Source organism: Etheostoma cragini, chromosome 16 (assembly GCF_013103735.1).
Source record: "Etheostoma cragini isolate CJK2018 chromosome 16, CSU_Ecrag_1.0, whole genome shotgun sequence".
Taxonomy (NCBI): Eukaryota; Metazoa; Chordata; class Actinopteri; order Perciformes; family Percidae; genus Etheostoma; species Etheostoma cragini.
The window spans coordinates 715,027-737,925 of NC_048422.1; the positions used below are offsets into that span (position 1 = coordinate 715,027).

Below are 22,899 nucleotides of genomic sequence, written 5' to 3' on the forward strand. Positions count from 1 at the left end.
CCAGACTCCTGGGAGGGGTAACAACCAGACTCTGAGAGGGGTAACAACCAGACTCTGAGAGGGGTAATGACCAGACTCCTGGGAGGGGTAATGACCAGACTCCTGGGAGGGGTAACAGCCAGACGTAAAATTAGATTCTTTTCAAAAATCGTTCAACCCTAGTATGAAGCATTTTACTACTATATACTATAATACATTTGGTGCTACATTTTGACTAAATATGTGTGAATATCTGAATTCGTTTGAGCAGGACATTCAAATCAGAAGTCAGCGGCCGGTTACCCAGACTACCTGTGCAAGTGGCAGGGTTTGCCATACTCGGAGTGTAGCTGGGAAGATGGGGCTCTAATCGGCAAAAAGTTCCAGAAATGCATCGACGACTACATGTGCAGAAACCAGTCCAAGACCATTCCATCCAGGGACTGCAAGGTAATACAATGCTGATACAATGTCTCCATTGGCAGTGGCAGTACGTTGGTAATGCGTTATACCCTGGGAGAGTAATGGTTTTTAATTTAGTCTAGCTTGGTGTAGTCTTTATCGACTAAGGTTCATTTACGGGATAGTTCCTGTGCTGCTGGAAGTTCCGCCGTGTGTGTCTCAATTTCTTTGTGTTTACTTTTTTCGGTCAGATCGATCAACATTAAGCGGAACCTCTGAGCAATGTTACACTCTGAAAAAGTATGAAGAAAAATGTGGATGTTGCATAAGGCAGGCAGCCTGGTTTGTTTGGAGAATGATTGTAAAGACAAAGAAGAGAGACTTTGTCAAATTATCCCCGAGTCAGGATAACAGCAGCAAAACACCGTCTAGGCCTCTCCAGCTTTTCCCGTATCTCCCCCGTGTACAGTATGTCTTGTCACTGACTTGTGTGTGGTAAACTGTGCTGTGTCTCCCCCATCTGTAGTTGTCTTTGACCCAACCAGGCCAGACAGTTTCAGATATCTCGCATGTGTTCCTTTAACGTCGGTTATAACGACCCAGGTATTAAAATCCCTTCTGGTTTAAACCGGGCTTGGACCCATAATTCCCTTAGAAAGGAGAGACAGACAAACTGTTTATTTTTTTTGTATCTTAAATCTTGCGTCTGGTCCGCTATGATTTCATCTTTGGTGCTTTGCATGTTTTTGAACTAAACAGTGTAATGAATACAATTATTATTTTTTCAGCATCAGCATGTCTCAGTTATAACACGTGTTGTCCGTATGTGTTCATATGTGATTTATTCGGTTTGGGAAACTCCATGCTCTCTCAATTTGCCTGGCTGACTAAACAGGGAGGGACTAGAAATCCTGTCTGTTTTGTTGTTTTCTGTATTTCAAGAGAAAATTGCTCCACAATACGAATACAGATTGATTATTACTCATTTTGTTGGTAACCGTTGTGTGGCCAGACCCTCCGCAGCACTGTGGAGTTTCCAGTCTTAAATAAACTGAATCGTTACTTTTGACTTTAACTCTGCTCTCACCAACTGCTGTTCTTTCCTGTAGGTGCTCAAACAGAGACCCAGGTTTGTGCCTATGAAGAAGCAGCCAACGTACATAGGAGGTGATGGACTGGAGCTCCGAGACTACCAGTTGGACAGTTTGAACTGGATGGCCCACTCCTGGTGCAAGTAGGACTTGACTTCTTTAACTCTCAACTGGAAAAAACTACCATAGTAATCAGCGTTTTGCTGGATCCCAGCAAAAAAATAGTGTTTTGGTGTAAAATTTTGTCTTTGAGCGGTCTTGAAAGTGCTTGAATTCATTAATTTTGTGCAAGAATGGAAATTGGGAGTTCTTTTTGATATTAATTTTACTTAAAGCAGCTACTATAGATTCTTTTGTACCTTTTTTTATTTTTTTTAAATAAAAAATATGAAACATGATTTTTTAAGCTTAGAATTGATATTACGATTGTCTGCCGTGATTATTTTTCTCACGAAGTGGAATGTTTATTGCACACATGAACCATGAGAAAACACAACAAATGCATGGCAATGGCAGTACCAAGCAGATTTTTTGGCACTTATAGCAGATTGCTCATCACCACAAGCCTGTAAACACGAGGCTTTAATGAAGAGAAGGGAGAGCATCGCAGCTCTTTGGAGCACTTTAAAACCTATTTTATACAGTCTGGGTTTAAAACTCACAGAAGAAATTAGTTGTGTTTGTGATGCAGTCGGCTTTAAAAATGAAATGAGAATCAAAGTCATAAAAAGAAATTTCAAGTTATTTAAAAATGAAATTGTGAAGAAGGGTGACTCCAGATTGCGATTCTATAACGATTTATTGTGCAGGCCTAGCTAAAACTTCACTTGGCAAGTTTGCCAGATCGGGTTGCAGATCTGTAATTTAACCCACCCTGTAGGAAGGCCAAAGAGGAAAAGTGCTTTGGTTTTGATTTAACATTCCTAAATAATAATGTGTTAGAGAAGGCAATAGGCCAGGTCAGTGTTGCTTCTAATGTTGATGGCGGCCCACCACGGTAACATTTCTACCACCATTGGTATAGGGCAGATGAACAGGGTTTCTGCTATGTACACCACACACCGCCGCTCCTTCAGCTGTTTATGAAAAGTCATAAAGTTGTAATTACACGACTCTGCAGAGCCATCTGCTCTACTGAGCTAAATCCAACTGTCATCCGCTCTCTCTCCCCCTGGGCAACTGGAATAGTGTCAGGACTTCATCACTTGCGAAGTCACTCTGTCAAAGTGACCAACAGCAATGAAAGCCGTTACATGAAATCTGCACTCATGCAGCTACAATTTATTGGATAATAGCATCGTAGACACCAGATGACACGAGAAGCTAACACTAGCAAACGCTGCGGCCCTTCTGCCCTTCCCTCCCGCTGCATACCGCCCAAAACCAACATGAAAAGCATAGCTAATAGTAGTCACTCAGCGTTCAGTTTTGATGGTAAAATGTGTAAAATAAGCGGTGACGTTAAATCGCCAGTGTCAGGAATTTGCTGGATGGTTTCATAGTAACAGTCGGTAGCTAACATTAGCAGACAAGCCCTTTACTGTTCATATTTTGGCACAATGTTTCTGACCGTAGTGGTCATAGTTACTGAAAGTGGCATGTGAGATTCTAAAAAGAAAAACTAAAAACTACTTGCTGCTTTCGGCTAACGTTCATTTTTGATTTCCAACAATTTGATGTTTAAGATGGTGTGGGAACCCTCATTGTGGCACCTTATATATAAATGTAAGATTCATGTGATGGTCATATGCTGCATGATCCATCATTTAGCAGTGTAGCAGGTTCACCAGCTGAGCTTATGCCTTTTTCTCTTCCGCTCTGTTTTCATTCATAGAGGCAACAGTTGCATCCTGGCTGACGAGATGGGTTTAGGCAAGACCATCCAGACAATTAGCTTCCTCAACTACCTGTTTCATGAGCACCAGCTGTATGGACCCTTCCTGCTGGTTGTGCCCCTCTCTACACTAACCTCCTGGCAGAGAGAAATCCAGCTCTGGGCCCCTCTGATGAATGTTGTGGTCTACCTGGGAGACATCAGCAGCAGGAACATGGTATGGTGCTTCCAACACCTTTTACACATACAGACAGATAAGCCTGGAACAATTATTACATACATGTCTATGTGTCAATTGTTTTTAAATTCTTTTTTGTTTAACTGCAAGGTTTGCTTCATAGGCTGTGTACCTGTGTTATTAGATAACCTGGGTCACATAACAGTGATATAACCAAAAGATTTATCCTGGAATTCACTCACATTTATCTTGTTTCAAATTGTAATTTTTAAATTTGACTAAAAGAGAGAATTATATTGTTAATCGCAATTTCTTCTGAGACAATTAATTGTACAGCAACACTTGGAGTTGTTACAGCTCTACACACAGCAGCAAAGGCATCAGTTTGTTAATTGACTGTCTCAACATTCTTTCCTTTTTACCTGTTTTCTTTTAATAGATCAGGACACATGAGTGGATGCATGTCCACAGCAAGAGACTGAAACTTAACATCATCCTCACAACATATGAGATTCTCCTCAAAGACAAGGTCAGCAGCTACTTCACTTTATCATGGGCTGTGGGCTTGCTGCTGTTTATCACTAGGGTTGGGGTATTGTTTGGGTTTCTTCTTGGACTGCAAATGTATCTTTTTAAAAAAAAGATTTTAATGTCTTTGAAATAAACACATTGCAGGACTTTTTTATTCAATTCAGCATTTTCAATTTGTTGTAAATGACCGATATTTTAAAGAAAAGCATTAGCACAGAACGACAGTTGAAGAACAACTTGTTTATTGCTAATGCCTATGGGCAAAATAAATGTAATAACAATAACTTATTCCACCAGTCAAACAACCAAGATGGCAGATGGGTACATTACAACAACACTGAATGCACCTGTGCTTAAGAGGTGCTATTCATTAGGTTCTCTTGGACCACTCCGACTGCAGCAGTGTCCATCTCTCAAAGCTTAGCTAGTCTGCTCTGTCTTTAGCTGCAGACTGTGGGACGTCCCGCTGTTAGAATCTTTTCCAGCTAAATAAAACCACACAGCGAAATAAACCCACATGCTCCAGCGTTTAGCTGTCAGAATTTCATCCATGTCTAAGCCAACTGATTGCTAAATGTTGGCTAACATTATCGGCTGCCAAGTGTAGGGATTACTAGTGTCACATACAGCAAAGTTTCCATTACTGTAACGTTCATTTTGGAGTACCCGAGAACAGCACCAGCATTTTAAGTGGTGCCGAAATCTGCGTCGTCATTTGGTCCGGTAGAGACCGGGAAGTTAGGAACCGGTTACAGTTTTGGTACCCAACCCTGCCTATTAATAATTAATCACATTTTATTCATGACACATATGAAATGGTAAAGGTCTGTTCTAAAACTGTGAAGTATAATATTAGTACATGTGAAACTTGTAACGTGTTTGTCTACAGTCATTTTTAGGCAGTGTTAACTGGGCCTTCATCGGTGTGGATGAGGCGCACAGACTGAAGAATGATGACTCCCTCCTGTACAAGACCATGATGGACTTCAAGTCCAATCACAGGCTTCTGATCACAGGAACGCCACTGCAGAACTCCCTGAAAGAGCTCTGGTCCTTGCTGCACTTCATTATGCCCGAGAAGTAGGCCATATCAATTGTTATACGTAAATACTAACCCACTGCATGGTACTGTGTGGCTCAGTGCAACTTGACTCGCTTTTCTCGATTTCGTTTCCACTACAGATAGTACTCGCTCAGTTAAGTGATCGTCATAGCGATGCCACTTGAAACTGCTGTGACATCTTCTTCAACATGTCACAAACACGGTGTGCAACCAAACAGAGGAACGTCTGTACTTGATCAATTGATTGGTTTTGAGAGTTACTATGCAATTCATTCGTTTATCAGTGAAGTCTGTCTATACAGCAGAATGGATTCTCTACTAACCGCAACAACAGATTGACGGCTGCATTCGGTCAACATTTGGAAACAATGGAATTAGGTAATCCCCATCAAGTTATCCGAGCCCTAAACAACAAGTAGCATCGGATGTCTCTAGTGTGCCAGCTCTAGGCATCAACACAGTGCGGAAACAGCGCTGATCATCTGGGTCATTTTATATGTAAAAGTTGAACTTCAAAGGTCCGCGGGTCAGATTCGAACCGGGCCGATACCAAAGACACTTGACTGAGTGAGTTTGAGGTCGCCCCATTCTCATTTGCATTTGTTGTTGTTGCTGTGACGGAAACACAGGGGTGTTTTGCAACTCCAGCCATATCTGGTGCCTTCCATTCAACACACTACTCTTGCTCACCGGAGAACCTTCGACTGTACGTGGCGCAGTAGTCTTCTATAGTGTTGATAGGCTATTACGTGTGGCGCGCGGGACAGTGAGCGAGACTACAGAGCTGTGATAACAGACAGACCAGCATATAGATCAGATTTCACAATATTCTTTACCAAATATTATATTGATATTGCGACAATATTGTAGTGTTGACAGCTGATGCTTTTGATTAAATATCTTTACACTTAGATTTAAGATAAATAATCTTCAGTAATGCGAATACGGCAATGTGGGTAAAGTAAAGTAGTAGAACAGTTAGGACAGTCTGGTAAGTTCAGAAAATGACATCACTTGCCATAACACGATATCCAAAATCAAAGATGATATCTAGTCTCATATCACGGTATCAATATAATATAGATATATTGACCAGCCCTACCAGCCTATTTTATTGCCAATTGGATAATTAAAAAAACCTGAATTCTAATAATGGTAAAGTGCTGAATATTACATCCAATCATCAGCTGGCCAATAATCCCTGTTCAGTATTCCTGAATACCACTGTCAGGTGGGGTTACAGGTGCAAAAGTATCACACCATAGCAAATGTTGATATGCACCAGAAGAGGGAAAACTCCATTGATTTTACAGGTCTATATAGCCCTGTGTCTTCAAAGGGAGCTGTGTGATAACAATGCCTCCATTGATGTCACTTGAGTCTCTGCCCAAACTGTTGCATTGGTTGTAAGGCAGGCATCTTTTCTTTGGCAAGGAAGAAATATTCGTGGAATAAAAGAAACAATATGTCTGGCTCTTCTGCTTCAATTAATAGATCTTTTACTAAGAAGGTGTAATAGCGCTACACAGATTTGTGGCTTTGATTTTTCTCCTGTAAAATACTGAACAGTTTTTACTCTTTAAGCCTCAATTTTTCAAGTGAGAATCTGACAAAAGAGATGGAGAAACTTGTGGACACATGCGACGTGAGACCAGGGTTGCAAGGAAACTTCATTTTAAACGGGTCACTGGCTAAACGTTTGGCAACTACTTTAACATCTTTTTTCCAAAATATATATCGTGAAATTATTTATGATACAAACAAACCTATGAAGCACTTTTTACAATGATGACACCTTATTGGTTTTTGCACATTTTGCTTCTTGGGGGAGTTGACTGTATTGCTGCATCACCATTAACGTGTGTCGTTTGTCTTGCTTGTTAAGGTTTCACTCTTGGGAGCTGTTTGAGGAGGCGCATGGTAAAGGCAGGGACTCAGGCTACACCAGTCTGCACAAAGAGCTGGAACCTTTTTTACTGCGCAGAGTCAAGAAGGATGTGGAGAAATCTCTTCCTGCCAAAGTGGAGCAGATCCTCCGAGTGGAGATGAGTGCTATCCAGAAACAGTATTACAAGTAAGAGCTAGACACTACCGTTTTAAATCAAAAACAACAAAAAAAACTAAACAAGGATTTCTTGTCTTTAGGGCCTGATAGGGGCTTTTAAAGACTAATGCAGATTTGAGAGGGGGAAGAGTCACCAATTACTGATATTGCGCAATGACTGAATAAAAATAGATGTTATGTATGTGGTTAAGAATCACTGTGTCAAAGAATATTTAACAATAATATACATTATAAATACATGTAATGTTAACCAATTTTAGAAATGAACACAAAGAAAAGAAAGAATCAAGTGCCTGTTGTAAATGGGCCTCTTTAAAGGCCATTTTCTTGGCCTGTGGTATTGCTGCTTGTAGAATTCTTCAAAACTAAATTGTGCCAAAATGACTTACAGAAGCATCCCAAACCATTTAATATGCAACTCTACTGTATAACTTGCTACTGACTTACAGTGTAGGCTACTTCTACATCAGAAGAAGACATTGTGATTATGGATTTACCTGACAGAACGTTGCAGATTCAGAATGTAATCACTAAATATTACAATGACAATGTGGAATAATCAGACATGAGCATCATGGACTCACAGCAGTGTGCTACCTGCCCGGCCCGTTAATTAGGGCTAATCGGCACATATCTGCGTTAATCAACCACTAGAACCAGAGAGAGTAGCCTACAGGGACAATCTCACATTTAGTTCCTGAGAAAACATTGCAGTGGGTTAGGGTTAGCATGTTTTCATCAACAATATTGCAAGATATCACCACAGTTCAATGACGGCGGCGTCTCTTGTTCGATGTCCATGTAACCTTTCACAGGTTTTTGTGAGGGAAATTACAAGGACCATGGTAATAGGCATATGATTCACTTTTTTTAAGCGACTGTATTTACGTAATAAGTTATAAGTGGTGAAAGTTGGAGGCAAACTTACACAACAGTTGTGATGTTCCTGTATGCTATTTGCTTATGCTTTGGGAAAGGGAAGGTATGTATTATGTAAGGGGAGATTTGAATATTCAGCAATCATGTACCGTTGGAAGCGTTCTGCAGGTGGCGTCTCCCTGATAGGTGCAGGTTACCTTCCTCTCCCACACACACACACACACACACACACACACACACACACACACACACACACACACACACCTTGCTTTATTAGATAGGTGGAAAGATAAACATCATATTCATCATCAGTCCAGTGGGGGGAGGGGGCGGAATCATTACAGCATAGTATCACTATATTTTCAGTGGCAACACTCTATTGATCCACTGGCACCAGTATCTATTATTATATATGTGTTGGTCAGTTTCTCATTTTGCAGCAATAACATTGAAGTAAGATGACAAACAGAGACATTTTTATTTTTAGATAAAACTGATGTTGACAAAGTTTGCTTTTGGGAACGTCATTTGAAATTGGGAAAAATTTGAAGTTGGAAATAAGGTAATAAATGTGTTTAAATTGCAATAATATATTGTGGCATAAGTATCGTGATTATACCGTATCGGGAGGCGTCTAGTGCTGAAAAATGAAGCCAATGGGGAGGTGCCAAAAACTGCAGTTTGAGTGGCCACTGCAGGCTGGCTCTGATCCCCATAGATCTCTGTGTTAAAATGCCCAACCTTACAGATGAATTAAACATGTTTACAGCCTGGTACAAAATAAGGGTTTTGGTCTCCATAGCCAAGTTAATCCTTCATATTCCAACTGTGGGGGTGTTGAATTTATTTTTATAACTCACCCTTTTAAATTGTATTCAGGCTTTGGGTGACAGGTGGCTGCCGTCACAGGGAGCCGACATAGACTGGGCTTCATTCAGCCCGCCCCAGCTCCATCCATGCGCCACCTCGCTGCCCATTTAGGGATTAGCTGAAGTCAGGCAGAGCCACCCACGCTGAGCTCAATTTTTGCTCTTTAGAAACCTATAGGTGACATCACAGAGGCTAGATCTATCTGGTATGGTCTATAGTCTGAACACAGCCTTACTTCCCACATCATATTCAAAAATCCTTTGAAGTGCCGTGCAACATCGTGTAGTTCATCTACTTCTGCTGCTACACATTTGCACATTATCTTTAGAATAGTACATTAAAGTGTGTGTCTTGTGTTTGTGACCAGATGGATCCTGACCAGAAACTACAAGGCTCTGAGTAAAGGTACCAAAGGCAGCACGTCGGGCTTCCTGAACATCATGATGGAGCTGAAGAAGTGTTGTAACCACTGTTACCTTATCAAGCCCCCAGAGGACAACGAGTTCTTCAGCAGAGCTGAAGCCTTGCAGGTCTGTTTACTTTATGTTACCGTGTTCAGGAATTCCAGTTCTGCATCACTACAACGGATTTCTGTCTGCTGGGTTCCAGAGAGGCCATTTATGAGATGAGTGTAGGTTAGGGATGGGTGCCGAATTCAATACTTTGTAGGCACCGACCAAATTGATTCTAAAGTATCGAGAAATGCCTCGTCATTCAATACCCAATTTCAAGTCCTAAGGAGTAAATCTAATTAGCGTCAGCGAGCCAATCAGCATGCAGTATGCTTCTGCCAAGATCTAATGATGTCTGTGATTGGCTGTCTAACATTACACGTCATAGTGTCATGTGGGAAAAACTCTACACAAAGACCGGGCTCATGTTGTAGGACCTGCCAAATATATAAAAAGATCTGTGCCATAATGTGTAATGTTGTCATTTCTTTCAATTTTATAAAACTAGTATTGAAAAAGTATCGTTGGAAACCGCATCGAATGTCACGTTGTTGGTATCAAAAATCTTCCCCGGCCCTAGATGCAACCATTACACTTGTTGTCGGTGCGATTATAGTCTGAGGAATAATCACGGTATCACAATTATTATGCATTTATTAATTTCAAATACTACTTGCGTATAAAGATCACACAAACACTCTTTAGATGTAGAGAGATGTTTGTTGCTGCCTTTTGAAACTTTCGAAGACCACAGTAACAACAATTCTAATAAAAAGGAGAACTGAGAACATCTCTCGTACGGTACAGTAGTAGCTTCCATGTCTCTGATAAGCAGGGTGCTTTAAGGCGCTGACAGACCAACCCGATTATCATCCGCCGGACAGTCTGGCGAGGTCGGTGACTCGAGTCTGTTCTCTGTCGCTAGTGCCGTTGTCAGTGGGAGGAGAAGTCAGCTTTATTTTGGGCCGATTTGACATGTTGAATCGGCCAATGACCAACAGTTACCGAACATGATGAGCGAGACAAACGCATAAAAATCCCTAAACAGATTCAGCAGCTGTACTGCCTGTTTCCTGCAAAATCGTATCCAAACGGGCTGCCATGATGGTTGGCTTTAAAATTCTGGAGAAGCCAGACCCACGTGACACATTCGTAATTTTCCGGTTTTAATTTTTTGGGCGACAGTACAGATTAGCGCCGCCTGCTATTCCTCAGACGTATTATGTCTCGCACACGCGCAGAACGTACGCTCAAGTCGCCGTCGCTTCGGTGTGTTCCGAGGACTTTTTGGACCAACGGGAGCCCAATGATCGTTCTGACAAGTTTCAATAATTGTGGACTGTCCCACTTTTCAAATCTTATAATAATTAAAGGTGATCTTCAACAAAATAAGACAAAAGAAATAATTGTATGGTCAATCATTAACCTTTTTTATTTAAATTCATCAGAATATATTAGAGACCAGAGATGAATCCACAAACAAAGGCCAAGATGGCAACCATGCCCCCCTTCTTAAGAAGAAGTTGGCGTGACTTACATTTTTTGTAATTGGCTTTCTTCATCGAGATATATTATTTCAAGAGAGAATCATGCATTGACAAACCATTTTTTCTCCACCTCTATTGAGTATGTGCCTGTGCTGTGTGATGTAGTGCCTCTACTTGTTTACCCTGAATCTGAATGTTTGACAAAAATTTTCTTTAGTCGGGTGGTCTTCATTCAGTTGGCGTTGTGCTGCTACATGTGTATTAAACCTGCAGTAACTGATTTAGTATTTGTTTGGCCACTTGAGGGCAGCAGAAATATGTTGCCAACACATTAACATATCATCACCTTGATCACCTAGCTGCTTTAAATTTAAAATTGTAAATTCATTCTGTGCAGGAAAAGGAAACGGCAAAAGGTTATGTTTGTGTGGTGTATAGGATGTGTGTGAGGGGGGGCGGGTGATTTCCTGCATTCCGAATATCATCACCATCATATCACTTGGACAAGACAGACCAGTACCTGTTAACACAGTGACCCTCTTTTCCTCCCACAGCATCTGGTCCGCTGCAGTGGGAAGCTGGTTCTTTTGGACAAACTACTGGTGCGTTTAAAGGAGCGAGGACACAGAGTTCTCATCTTCTCCCAGATGGTACGGATGCTGGATATCCTGGCTGATTACCTGAAGGGCCGTCAGTTCCTCTTTCAGGTAACTCCTCACTGTTGTCATATAACCATCGGACATACACTGTTCACACATACACAACTATGCTCCATAAAAGCTCTCCGGAATTTAGCTAAAGCTAACTAGAGAAAGATTAAATACCATCTACATATTTATTTTATATATTTCTGAATTTGAAATGTTGTACATTTGTGCAGAGATTAGATGGCTCCATCAAAGGGGAGATGAGAAAGCAGGCGTTGGATCATTTTAATGCTGAGGGCTCAGAGGTAAGTTCTACCTATATGTATCCAGTAAATGCTGTTTGTGTTTCGTTTGAATAAGTAGGGACTGTAACATAGTGAACCCCCATTTGCACCCAGGATTTCTGCTTCTTGTTATCGACGCGTGCAGGCGGTCTTGGTATCAATCTGGCATCAGCTGACACAGTGGTCATCTTTGACTCGGACTGGAACCCCCAGAATGATCTCCAGGCCCAGGCCAGAGCCCACAGGATCGGTCAGAAAAGACAGGTAGGCAGCAACTGTCATAAACCTCTGTCCATCTTTGCTTCGGTGTATTCAACATCCGCGCACATGAAGCTGGTAATTAATAACACCATGTTGACTGTGGATGCAGAAAGCTGTAGCTGCTTCACAATAAAAGCCTAGTTAGAATAGAATAGTTAGCCAGTGGAACACGGAAAAGGTGAAGAAATGGCAGAAAATGTTATTTGACATTGCTAAAAACTGCAGCTCCACTTGCAGAGAAAACTAACATTGTTACCGTAAGTGTTGCCTAGTTACTGATGAAATTGTTTGGTTAAGTTTGCGGAAAAAGGCGTTAATGACTGTGACAAGACGAATTCCACGGTTGGCACTATTTAAGAGGGAGAAACAGTCCTTAGATACTTAGAGCGTTTCTATTGGCTGTTCTACCAATGCAGATGCGTGTGTATGTTATTTTGGTGAAAATACATCATCCCTAGTAGACTTAAATTATCTTCCTTATCTAAATGCTCTGCCAGAATGTGTTAAAATGTTATTCCTGATATACAAAGTATACTATATACGGCACAATTTCCTTGTGGTTTGCAGGTGAATATCTACCGTCTGGTGACAAAGAGCTCAGTGGAGGAGGAAATCATTGAGAGGGCCAAAAAGAAAATGGTGCTGGACCACCTTGTCATTCAGAGGATGGACACTACAGGGAAGACTGTCCTCCATACGGGCTCTGCTCCTTCCAGGCAAGCAATGCATGTTGCATTCTGCTGCTTTCCTCCCTTTGGCTCGGTCCCTCTTGAACTAAACTGTCTGTGCTTGTTGAGCACTAGGATTGGGCATCAAGAACCGGTTCCAACCAGGGATAGTTTAAAAAAAAAAATATTTTTATTGTAATCAATTGGAAGAAATAGTATTGAAAAAAATATTGGAATTGACTTCAATCAACGGTTCCAAATTTAAGATTAAGAAGTTTTGCTTTTGGTAGCGCCTGTCGTACTTCCAGGCGCTTATTGTGTTGCAGCCATGGAGCGCAGTAAGCGGCGCATTAGTGTGGCTTTATTTTGCCTTGAAAAAGCCCAATAAAACTGTAAACCACCATTGAATCCAAATCAAATGTTCCTCTTATTTTTAAAATAAGCATGTGACCCGTTTCAACTCCAAACCCTCAAAGAATTGAGAATTAATAAGAACCTGAATGGAAAGGAATAATCAGGATTGGAATCCAAAATGTTCAAATGAAGATGATGCCCAACCCTATTGACCACCTGGTTATTGGCAGACGAGTTTTGTCGTTTTTTCACCCCAAAAAATCCATTCAAGAGATGTGGGCATGTACCCCCTGTAAAGGTTGCTGCTACACTTTGCTGTCATCTCACTTCAGTGTGTTTTATTTCATACAGTTCAGCACCATTCAACAAGGAGGAGCTATCTTCCATCCTCAAGTTTGGTGCCGAGGAGCTTTTTAAAGAGCCAGAGGGTGAGGAGCAGGAGCCTCAGGTATGTAGTTCACAGTTAACGGCTTGGCAATATATCGATTTTATATGGACATTGATATACTGTATAAGGCTAGATATTGACTTAAATGTCTGTTTGAAGTGTTGTGTTGTGTTTTCCTGGTTTGAAAGGCTGCATTACAGTAAATTATTGTCCTTTTGTGAACACACCAGACTGTTGTGGCTGTTCTGTTGTTGCCTTTACCCTTTTAGTCGTTACTGTTATCAATACCATTATTCTGGTCTTATTTGAAATAGTTGATGAATCACTGAAGCGATTTTGGAAACATTATTTTAAGGTACAAAAGAATCTTTGGTGCTGGATCGATCGATATCAATATATAAGGTCTCTGTTTTGTGTTGCAAATTGGCATGTAATCAATGACAAAATGATGTCTGCGGTAGAAAAAAAGTTGTGATATGTTTAATTAGTATAACTCTCCTCCAACCCTCTGTAGGAAATGGACATTGATGAGATCCTCAAAAGAGCTGAGACCAGGGAGAATGACCCTGGACCCTCCACAGTGGGAGAAGAACTGCTGTCTCAGTTCAAGGTATAAAAACAAGAAATATTTCTTTCTTTTAGGATCAGTGTCAAAATGTGTGATGCTGTTGTTCTTCAGAAATGTAACATGTACAGTGTATGACCTGAATTGTGCAGGTAGCCAACTTTTCTATGATGGATGAGGAGGAAATAGACATTGACTCGGAGCGTAGTCTGCGGAGTTGGGACGACATCATTCCCGAGGAGCAGAGGAGGAGGATGGAGGAGGAAGAGAGGCAGAAGGAGCTGGAGGAAATCTACTTGCTGCCACGCATGAGGAATTGTGCCAAACAGGTATACAACAGTAATGAGAATATAGTCTAAATAATCCCGTTAAATTTACTGGACAGTTCTGCTGCGGCTGGAGGTTCCACCAGATGTCCCATGTCTTCCTCTTTCTTTGTGTTGGTGCTCTAACCTGCGGCTGATTTCTGAGGACTATGGTTACCTGGTCCTCAGATCTCTGCAGGGTAAATCCAGACAGCAAGCTAGACTATCTGTCCAATCAGAGTTTTCTGTTGACAACTAAAACTACTTGTGAACGTACACTTGTTCCACCAAAACAACTTCCTTCCTGAGACTATTTAGCAGCGGCACCGTGGCTCCGTCTGGAGCTTAGCACCGCCAATGATTGTAATTGGTTTAAAGAAATGCCAATACACTAGAGCATGTTTTTGTCCCATCCCAGAATTCTGTATGGACTAGTCAGACCCAGGAGGGTCTGGCAGTGGGAGACTATGCCAAATATAATAATACTATAATACTATATAAATGTATAGTTTTTTGTGGGGAAAAAGTATAACAATTGTGTGCTGTTTGCAGTTTGGGTTTTTAAATACCTGTCAACTTTCTTGCTTTTTGTTACCAGATCAGCTTTAATGCCAGTCAAGGCAGGCAGAGCAGGAACAGGAGGTACTCCGGGTCTGAGAGTGACTCCCCATCAGACCGGAAGAGGCCAAAGAAACGTGGACGGCCTCGGACCATTCCACGAGAAAATATTAAGGGCTTCAGCGATGCTGAGATCCGGAGGTTAATACATTTTTATTTTATAGAGATGATGCAATTTTACACAGTTCCAATACAGAGCATGAAACTGATGTGCTGCACAGAGAGTTTATAACTATTTCAAATTTTCAACTTGTGTCCCTAGTTGGGCATTTTATGTAAAGTGTAATTCAAATATACAGCTTCCAGTATCACAAAATCATAATAAACTACAACTTGGAAAATACGTATTACACTTTGCTGCATGTCGTCCTTTCATGTCTTCAAGTTATTCTGTCAATCAAAGGTCATAAAAGCCCCCCAAAAATCTTTAAAAATGTATTTATTTATCCTTCTCACATATTCCTGTTAACTTCTCTGTGAACTACTTGCAGGTTTGTCAAGAGTTACAAAAAATTTGGAGGACCACTGGAAAGGTAAGCTTCATCAAGTTTTCATAGTTTAATAAAATCATATGCCACGCGTCTGCTCAACGTTTATTCCTCACTCAGGTTGGATGCTATAGCGCGTGATGCCGAACTTGTGGATAAGTCTGAACACGACCTGAAACGCCTGGCAGAGACCGTTCACAACGGCTGTGTGAGAACACTACGAGAAAACCCCTGCGGACCAGAGAAAACGTCAGGTAACCAAACCCATCTTTTTATTGTTTAAGGATATAAAGCATGTTTTGTACATGTGTATTTTATAGTAGAAATACAGGGGTAGTGATTAGAATTGGGGGTTTCTCCACTGATGATTTGGGGTTGGAATGAAGGTGGGAGGGAGAAAACGTCTGTTAAGTAGGGCTGAGCAATAATTAAATATAATAATTTCTATGGAATCTTTTCATGATGAAATCATATATTGTGAGATATAATGACGTTGTCGGAATTGGTAATAAAAAGCACATACTTAATCACTTTTCTCATCACTTAATCATTTTTCTGATAACTTTTGAGAAACTTAGGAGAAATCTACTTAGTGTAGGAAAATAAATACCTAAATGTGTATTTTGGACTTACCAATGTAAGAGTCCTTCGTCTAACAATTGATTGTTCAGTGCTGAAAATAAAATTGAATTGAGACTCAAACCATGACACCTTGAATCGGCTTAGCACGCTGACGTCATACCCCTCCCAGTATTCTTAAACTGCCTTTCTTTCGCAGGAATAAATGGCTAATAAAGGGTGAAACTTGATGAAACTGCTGTTTTTCCACTTGTTTGATGATCAGGAGGCAGAAGTGGGAAGGTGAAGGGCCCTACGTTTAGGATCTCTGGAGTTCAGGTGAACGCCAAGCTGGTTATCTCCCATGAGGAAGAGCTGGCTCCACTCCACAAGGCCATTCCTGCTGACCCCGAGGAAAGAAAGAAGTAAGCATCGCGATAAGACATAATTTCTGTTGGACGGGATTGGCCATCACAGCTTATTTATAACTGGTTTGTGTTAGGGCTGTCGCGATAACTGCAATATTAAAATACTGTACAATTGACACGCCAACCGCGGGCGAGCCACGAGGCATGTCTTTTGACAAGACCTTTAGGCGGCAATCTGAGACTCAAATTTTAGCCGCCAAGAGGCCGCGTAGAGCCAGATGTGTTTAATGATCACGGATTCCAGATTTATTTGCACACAATTTTTTTTTAACACAATTGAGTGCAAAAGGCATATTGTATTTCATTGTTGTGGTACTCTGCACTAAGGTGCATACGACAATAAGTTGGACTTAAAGGTTCTGCTTCCAATACATCCCATAATTGAGTTACTAACATATAATGTTTTGTCCAAAGGTCATGAACAGTATTTAGAAAAGCGTGAAAACAGCGATCAGCAAAAAATGAGACTTCCCCCTTTCACACCCTCTCTTAGCAACAAAACCAGATCAGGTGAACAGGTAATATTACTTGGCTTCCTCAATGTGCTTTGATTAGCGTAAATGTCCTTTCAAAACCATAGAACTACACCTGGCTCTTACAATACCTAATAATAGCCTAGCTATAAAGCTTATTTATATAGCACCAACCGGAAAAAGTCACTTGCAAAAGTACGGCGCTGTGGAGCCCCCATAAATTACAGCGGGGGGGGGGGCTTGTCTCTTAATATCCAATATTTTTTAAGTTTGGACACGCCTTCTCATTTAAGTGAATGAGAAGGCGTGTCCAAACCTTTGACAGGTACTGTATATAAAGCAGCCTTGTTGCAAAACATAACGTGACCAAATTTGAGTGTCTAGATTTAAATTGTGTGTATTTGAATAGGTATATGATTCCATGCCACTCGAAGGCAGCACACTTCGACATTGAGTGGGGGAAGGAGGACGACTCCAGCCTCCTTATAGGAATCTATGAGTATGGTTACGGCAGCTGGGAGATGATCAAGATGGATCCAGACCTCAACCTCACACACAAGGTCAGTCCAGGCACAGTCCTTTTCTAATCTTTTGTGTGATCATAGAGGATCATGTGTATGATCTTATTGTAGGGCTGGACGATATGACCAAAAATCCAAATCACAATTAATTGAACATTTTACCTTGATTACGATTAATGAACTTCTAATTACTTTTTATGGTGTTTGTACTATAGATATGCCTTTGTAATTTAGAAAAAGGCAAACACAGACTGCAGTGACAAGAAGCTTTATCTAAATAAATGTAGTATATGGGCAGGTTTTGATATTTCCTTATGTAAAAATTGGCATGATTAAAACTCGAGGAGAACAGCAGGCAGACGGGCAGGAAAATCTAAAGGGTTGATAAGCAGGGGAAGCATATTTGGTTGGTTATCAGAATTTGGATCATATATATCATATATACATATATCTCGATATATCGATCAATCGATCGATCGAGTTAGGGTTAGGCCACTAGCCACATGGCTGCTGAAGGAAAAAGTGAATATTAAACCCTGGATGTGTTTGAATGCAGCCATTTCTGAACTGTTGACTGTGTCCACTGTTGATCAGCTCCTACCGGACGACCCAGACAAGAAGCCGCAAGCCAAACAGCTCCAGACCCGAGCAGACTACCTCATCAAGTTGCTAAGCAAGGACCTGGCCAAAAAAGAAGCCCAGAAACAAGCAGGGACAGTAAGTCTCAATCTCCCTCTGCATCTCCACCCACAATGTCATGTAATCCACAAATCAGGGATTCTGCAGTGTCTTAAATAGTCTAAAATTTCACAACCTACGTTTAAGGCCTTAAAGTGTTAAATTTGCTAAGTATCGTGGTCTTAAATCATTTTAAACGGGTATACATTCTCTAATGCTCATAGAAATGTTTTTTTCTAATTCTGTGTGGTTGTAGATCTTATGCTTGTCCAGGTATAATTTGCGATTTTTAAACAGTGTGTGTGTGTGTGTGGGGGGGGGGGGGGGGGGGGGGGGGGGGGGGGTGTGGGGGTGTGTTTACCTTGCACGTACTTTTGCGACTCTGCATGTTGTCTTACTTTTCGGTTGTGATTTACACAAAGTCTTAATTTTCATTCATAAAGGTCAAAAAGTCTTAAATTTGACTTGGTGAAAGCTGCAGGAACCCTGATGTAATCTTTAATAAAGATTTATTATAATGTATGTCGACCAGAATCTACCATGCCCACTCTGTATGTACGTAGGCCAACTCACGAAAGAGGAAACCAAGAAGTAAAAAGAGCAAAACTCTGAAGCCATCAAAGACCGAAGAGGTGCTGAAGAGCACATCCTCCGATCCCCCATCAGACAAGAGGACAGACGATGAAGACGACATTGAGGAAGAAAAGGTGCGTTTAAATGCTGCTTTTGTTGCCTAGCATGAAATGAATGCTTCCTTTTGTTAGCTCAGAGTAGAAGAGTAGCATGTTATTTCTGTTTTTCCTCTCTCAAATAGTTTTTTCATTATGTTATTTCATTCCACAAATAACAGTGAAGATGTTATGAAAAATGACAGCCCATGGCCATATTTAAATAGCTAGAAGTAAAATAATGTGGAAACAGAATGTAAATGCATAGATGAATAAATAACCCCAAAATAAAGTCAGACACAGGCAAATAAGAGAAAATGTACATGAAAAGGACAACAATTGAAACAATTTGACTGAAAATGATATTACAGCAAACTAATGTAGAAACAGGGGAAGAGCAGGGGTCCTTGTTGGTTTCTAAGCCAAGGACCCCTTAACTGAAAGAGAGACAGAGCCCAGACAGATTTTTGGAGAACATTGTGTTAGTATGTGCCTGTTATCAATTTTAACATATTTGTAAGTCACCAAATATGATTTTGTTACAATATGATTCCAATGAAAGATGATAAATTATCATATTGAAATATCATCCAGCCCTAGATGGTGCCCAGTGAATGCTTATGAATTGTCTTTGGATGGCTGCCTTAGTGACTAACTTACCTATAGGCCAGTAATAATAATAATTTTATATATATATATCTATACAGTACACACACAAATAAGCTGATTCACATTTGCTAATGACATAATGGATTAATGTAAAAACATTTTCTTTTCCAAAAAAGTAAGAATAATTTGGCGGTCCTCCTGCAGTAACCTTGAGGCCCCCTGTTAGGGGTCCCGGACCCCTTGTTGTAGATCTCTGGAACAGAGATTGGGTGTAACGTGTTTGGGCCCTTTCAGGAGGCGGCGCCCGTGAAGACAGCGAGCAGACGGGTCCGAGCAGACAGGGCGACGCTGAAGGAGGAGGACGAAGACGAGGAGCCTGAGCAGGAGGAAGTTTCTTCATCAGGGGAGGGGGAGGTTAAAGAAAAAGAGATGAAAAAAGAGAAGGAGGAAAGTTGGGACATCAAAGAGACAAAGGACACAAAGGAGACAAAAGAGAAAAAAGAAATCAAGCCTCTGGAGGCAGTACACAAACCGGACGAGAGCCTGGAAAAGGTGAAATAATAATTGTCTAAATGTGATATATTGCTTTACTGCTAGGGACCATAGTTGTGATTCACTAAAATGAATACTAATTATGCTAAAGGCTGACAGTGTGACGCCAAAAACACAACGTACGTTGAATAGCCAAGAAGTGGAGCTGGTTTTCATTTGGCGCCCATGTTAGTCAATCAGGCACGGAGAGGCTGCACCGGCCCGCGCGCTGCTGCGGTCATTTCCTGTCTCCTCTTTTTTTTCTGCGATCAAAATATGTCAAGCCAGGCAGGTAACCACATACAGGAAGGCCGTAGTGCAGCTAGTACTTTACAAAATAAACCAAATTTCAAAATAAAACACCAGGTTTATGGTGATTTTGGATGTCTTGACTTTGCAGCTGTCTCCAGTGAGACACGCGGAGAGGGACAGACAGAAGGACAAAGTGACACGCACTTACAAGAGACGTTCTGTAGAGTGGGGAGGAGAAGGATTGCTTTGTAGAGTGGACTAGACCCACTCTATCTGTAAAGTGTCTCAGATAACTCTTGTTATGAATTGATACTATAAATAAAATTGAACTGAATTTGTGATTGGCTTGAAGAACTGCACGTATGGTATGAACAGCCAGGCGCGCGATTAGACATGAATCCACACTTCACGGCTATTCACAGCGTGTTCCTGGCGTAAGTAAGTTAGGGAAAAAAAGACAATGGTTTATTTAGGACTCATCTTTAAAATCCTTCTCCTCAGAATGAAGTAAAGCCTGAGGTGCGAACAAAGAAAGCCTCTGATGTGCCAGTACATATTACAGCAAGTGGAGAGAATGTGCCATTATCGGAGGAGTCTGAGGAACTGGACCAGAGGACCTTCAGTGTGGTATGTTTCACTGATGACCAAATCTTCACATAGATTATTTAGTTAAATGTTCAGCTTATGGCTAAACAGCAAACGGAAGTATGTATTGGATATTGTATAGCTATTTATTACAATGATAACAACGTTGTCGTAAAGGGTAATTTCACTTTCTTTTCCAACCTGGTGCCTATTTTCCCATGCATTGGTTTCTGATGTGAACAAGAATCTTTGAAATTGGTCCAGTACTGAGCAAGAACGCTGTAACCAGCAGCCGTGAAACAAGCTGTAATGTAACCCTGCAGGACAGATGTTCATCATCAGGTAGAAACAAGCTGTAATGTTACCCTACAGGACAGATGTTCATCATCAGGGAGAAACAAGCTGTAATGTTGCCCTACAGGACAGATGTTTATCATCAGGTAGAAACAAGCTGTAATGTTACCCTACAGGACAGATGTTCAGCATCAGGTAGAAACAAGCTGTAATGTAACCCTGCAGGACAGATGTTCAGCATCAGGTAGAAACAAGCTGTAATGTAACCCTGCAGGACAGATGTTCATCATCAGGGAGAAACGAGCTGTAATGTTACCCTACAGGACAGATGTTCAGCGTCAGTTTGCGTCCACTAAAAGTTGTGTTTTAGCCATTGCCAGTCTCAGATTGTTATTCAAAGTGTCTGTCTCATATGATATGAAACTGGATAATATCCAGAGTATCAGGTGCACACACGGTCCAGAGTCGCTCTCTTACATGTAGCACACAACAAGAGATTGTCCGTGTCGGGCTCAACGTGCATCCAAATGGTGTAATAAAGTTGTGGACTGGAGTTGCTGTAGTTTACCTTTGTTTGACCGTTGCAGTGTAAAGAGAGGATGCGGCCGGTGAAAGCAGCCCTGAAGCAGCTGGACAGGCCGGAGAAAGGGCTGTCGGAGCGTGAGCAGCTCGAACACACCAGACAGTGTCTCATAAAGATCGGAGACCACATCACCGAGTGTCTCAAGGAGTATTCAAACCCTGAACAGATCAAACAGTGGAGAAAGTTAGTACACACACACACAAAGTTAAGCTGACCATCAAGGCACATTTCACGTGGGTCAATGTCAGATTGAATGATTTATGAGAGCCTATGTTACATTTGAATAGGGCAGTGTACTGAACCGACCGAATTGCCTCTAAAAGATTGAATATTAAAAAATGCCTAAAAAAAAAATCTTATCAGTCAGTGAGCCATTAAGCATGCAGCATGCTTTTACCATGATCTAATAATTGTAAATCTGTGATTGGCTGTCTGACGACATAGAGACTAGCAGGAAAAACTCAACGTTACACAGAGGCGGCTCACGTAGTAGGAGCTGGAACATGAATAAGATATGTGCCGTAATGTGGGAATTTCTTTCTTTATAAATCAACTTACCGTGTTAAAGACCATGTTTGTCTTTTACAGAAACTTGTGGATATTTGTTTCCAAATTCACTGAGTTTGACGCCAGGAAACTACATAAACTCTATAAGCATGCAATCAAGAAAAGACAAGAGAACGCCCAGGTATGTAAAGGCCCTAAAGTCCTTCATTTGGATTACACTATGAAGTCTTATACTGACATTAGAAATCCATCATGCCAACGATTCTTTCTTCAGGCAATGGAGCAGAACACGAGAAGTACAACCACCCACAGCTACAAGCACGCAGGTACATTTGGCTTCCCTCTGTGCATGGAGAACAAGATGGGCACGTTTTCCCTGTGTACTGACTCGTTTGCTGGCTCTGTCCTCAGACATCGAAAGGCTGAAGGACAACTCTCACCAGGACGACAGCAGCAGGGACAGCTACAGCTCGGACCGGCGGTACCATGAGAGCAGCGGCAGCAGGGAGAGACACAGCTCGGAGTCCCACAGGAAGACCACAGGGGGGGAGTCCCGGAAACGGCCGTACTCCTCCTTCAGCAACGGCAAAGACCACAGAGACAGAGACCACTACAGACCAGACAGCAGGGACAGGGACAGAGACAGACAGGACAGGTGAGGGACACGTGTTCAAACAGTTCAAAATATAAAAATGTAATGGAATATAATGCAGTAAGGGGGAAATTGCATCTGACCACGTGTTGTCTTTGTTACTGGAGCACAAGAGATGAAGACTGCGTCATTAAATTATACGGCAGCGGGC

The 22,899-nt window shown here is 41.3% G+C and overlaps 1 protein-coding gene across 4 annotated transcripts in view; it reads left to right on the top strand.

Annotated features, from left to right (window-relative positions):
• Positions 1 to 22,899, top strand: part of chd1 (chromodomain helicase DNA binding protein 1) — a 35,105-nt gene that overhangs the window by 8,854 nt on the left and 3,352 nt on the right. For 2 of the 4 annotated variants that reach the window (XM_034895888.1, XM_034895889.1), the window contains 27 exons: positions 251 to 429; positions 1,491 to 1,615; positions 3,307 to 3,523; positions 3,924 to 4,013; positions 4,905 to 5,095; positions 6,964 to 7,152; positions 9,260 to 9,422; positions 11,386 to 11,538; positions 11,712 to 11,783; positions 11,877 to 12,026; positions 12,591 to 12,739; positions 13,397 to 13,493; positions 13,948 to 14,043; positions 14,151 to 14,327; positions 14,902 to 15,062; positions 15,413 to 15,454; positions 15,530 to 15,663; positions 16,254 to 16,392; positions 17,278 to 17,428; positions 17,984 to 18,106; positions 18,631 to 18,774; positions 19,639 to 19,896; positions 20,629 to 20,754; positions 21,594 to 21,772; positions 22,178 to 22,277; positions 22,371 to 22,422; positions 22,508 to 22,751. In XM_034895888.1, coding sequence (XP_034751779.1) covers positions 251 to 429; positions 1,491 to 1,615; positions 3,307 to 3,523; positions 3,924 to 4,013; positions 4,905 to 5,095; positions 6,964 to 7,152; positions 9,260 to 9,422; positions 11,386 to 11,538; positions 11,712 to 11,783; positions 11,877 to 12,026; positions 12,591 to 12,739; positions 13,397 to 13,493; positions 13,948 to 14,043; positions 14,151 to 14,327; positions 14,902 to 15,062; positions 15,413 to 15,454; positions 15,530 to 15,663; positions 16,254 to 16,392; positions 17,278 to 17,428; positions 17,984 to 18,106; positions 18,631 to 18,774; positions 19,639 to 19,896; positions 20,629 to 20,754; positions 21,594 to 21,772; positions 22,178 to 22,277; positions 22,371 to 22,422; positions 22,508 to 22,751 — 3,901 coding nt within the window. Of the gene's footprint in view, positions 1 to 250; positions 430 to 1,490; positions 1,616 to 3,306; positions 3,524 to 3,923; positions 4,014 to 4,904; positions 5,096 to 6,963; positions 7,153 to 9,259; positions 9,423 to 11,385; positions 11,539 to 11,711; positions 11,784 to 11,876; positions 12,027 to 12,590; positions 12,740 to 13,396; positions 13,494 to 13,947; positions 14,044 to 14,150; positions 14,328 to 14,901; positions 15,063 to 15,412; positions 15,455 to 15,529; positions 15,664 to 16,253; positions 16,393 to 17,277; positions 17,429 to 17,983; positions 18,107 to 18,630; positions 18,775 to 19,638; positions 19,897 to 20,628; positions 20,755 to 21,593; positions 21,777 to 22,177; positions 22,278 to 22,370; positions 22,423 to 22,507; positions 22,752 to 22,899 lie in introns of those variants that run through there. The other 2 variants (XR_004659866.1, XM_034895890.1) reach the window with 2 other exon arrangements.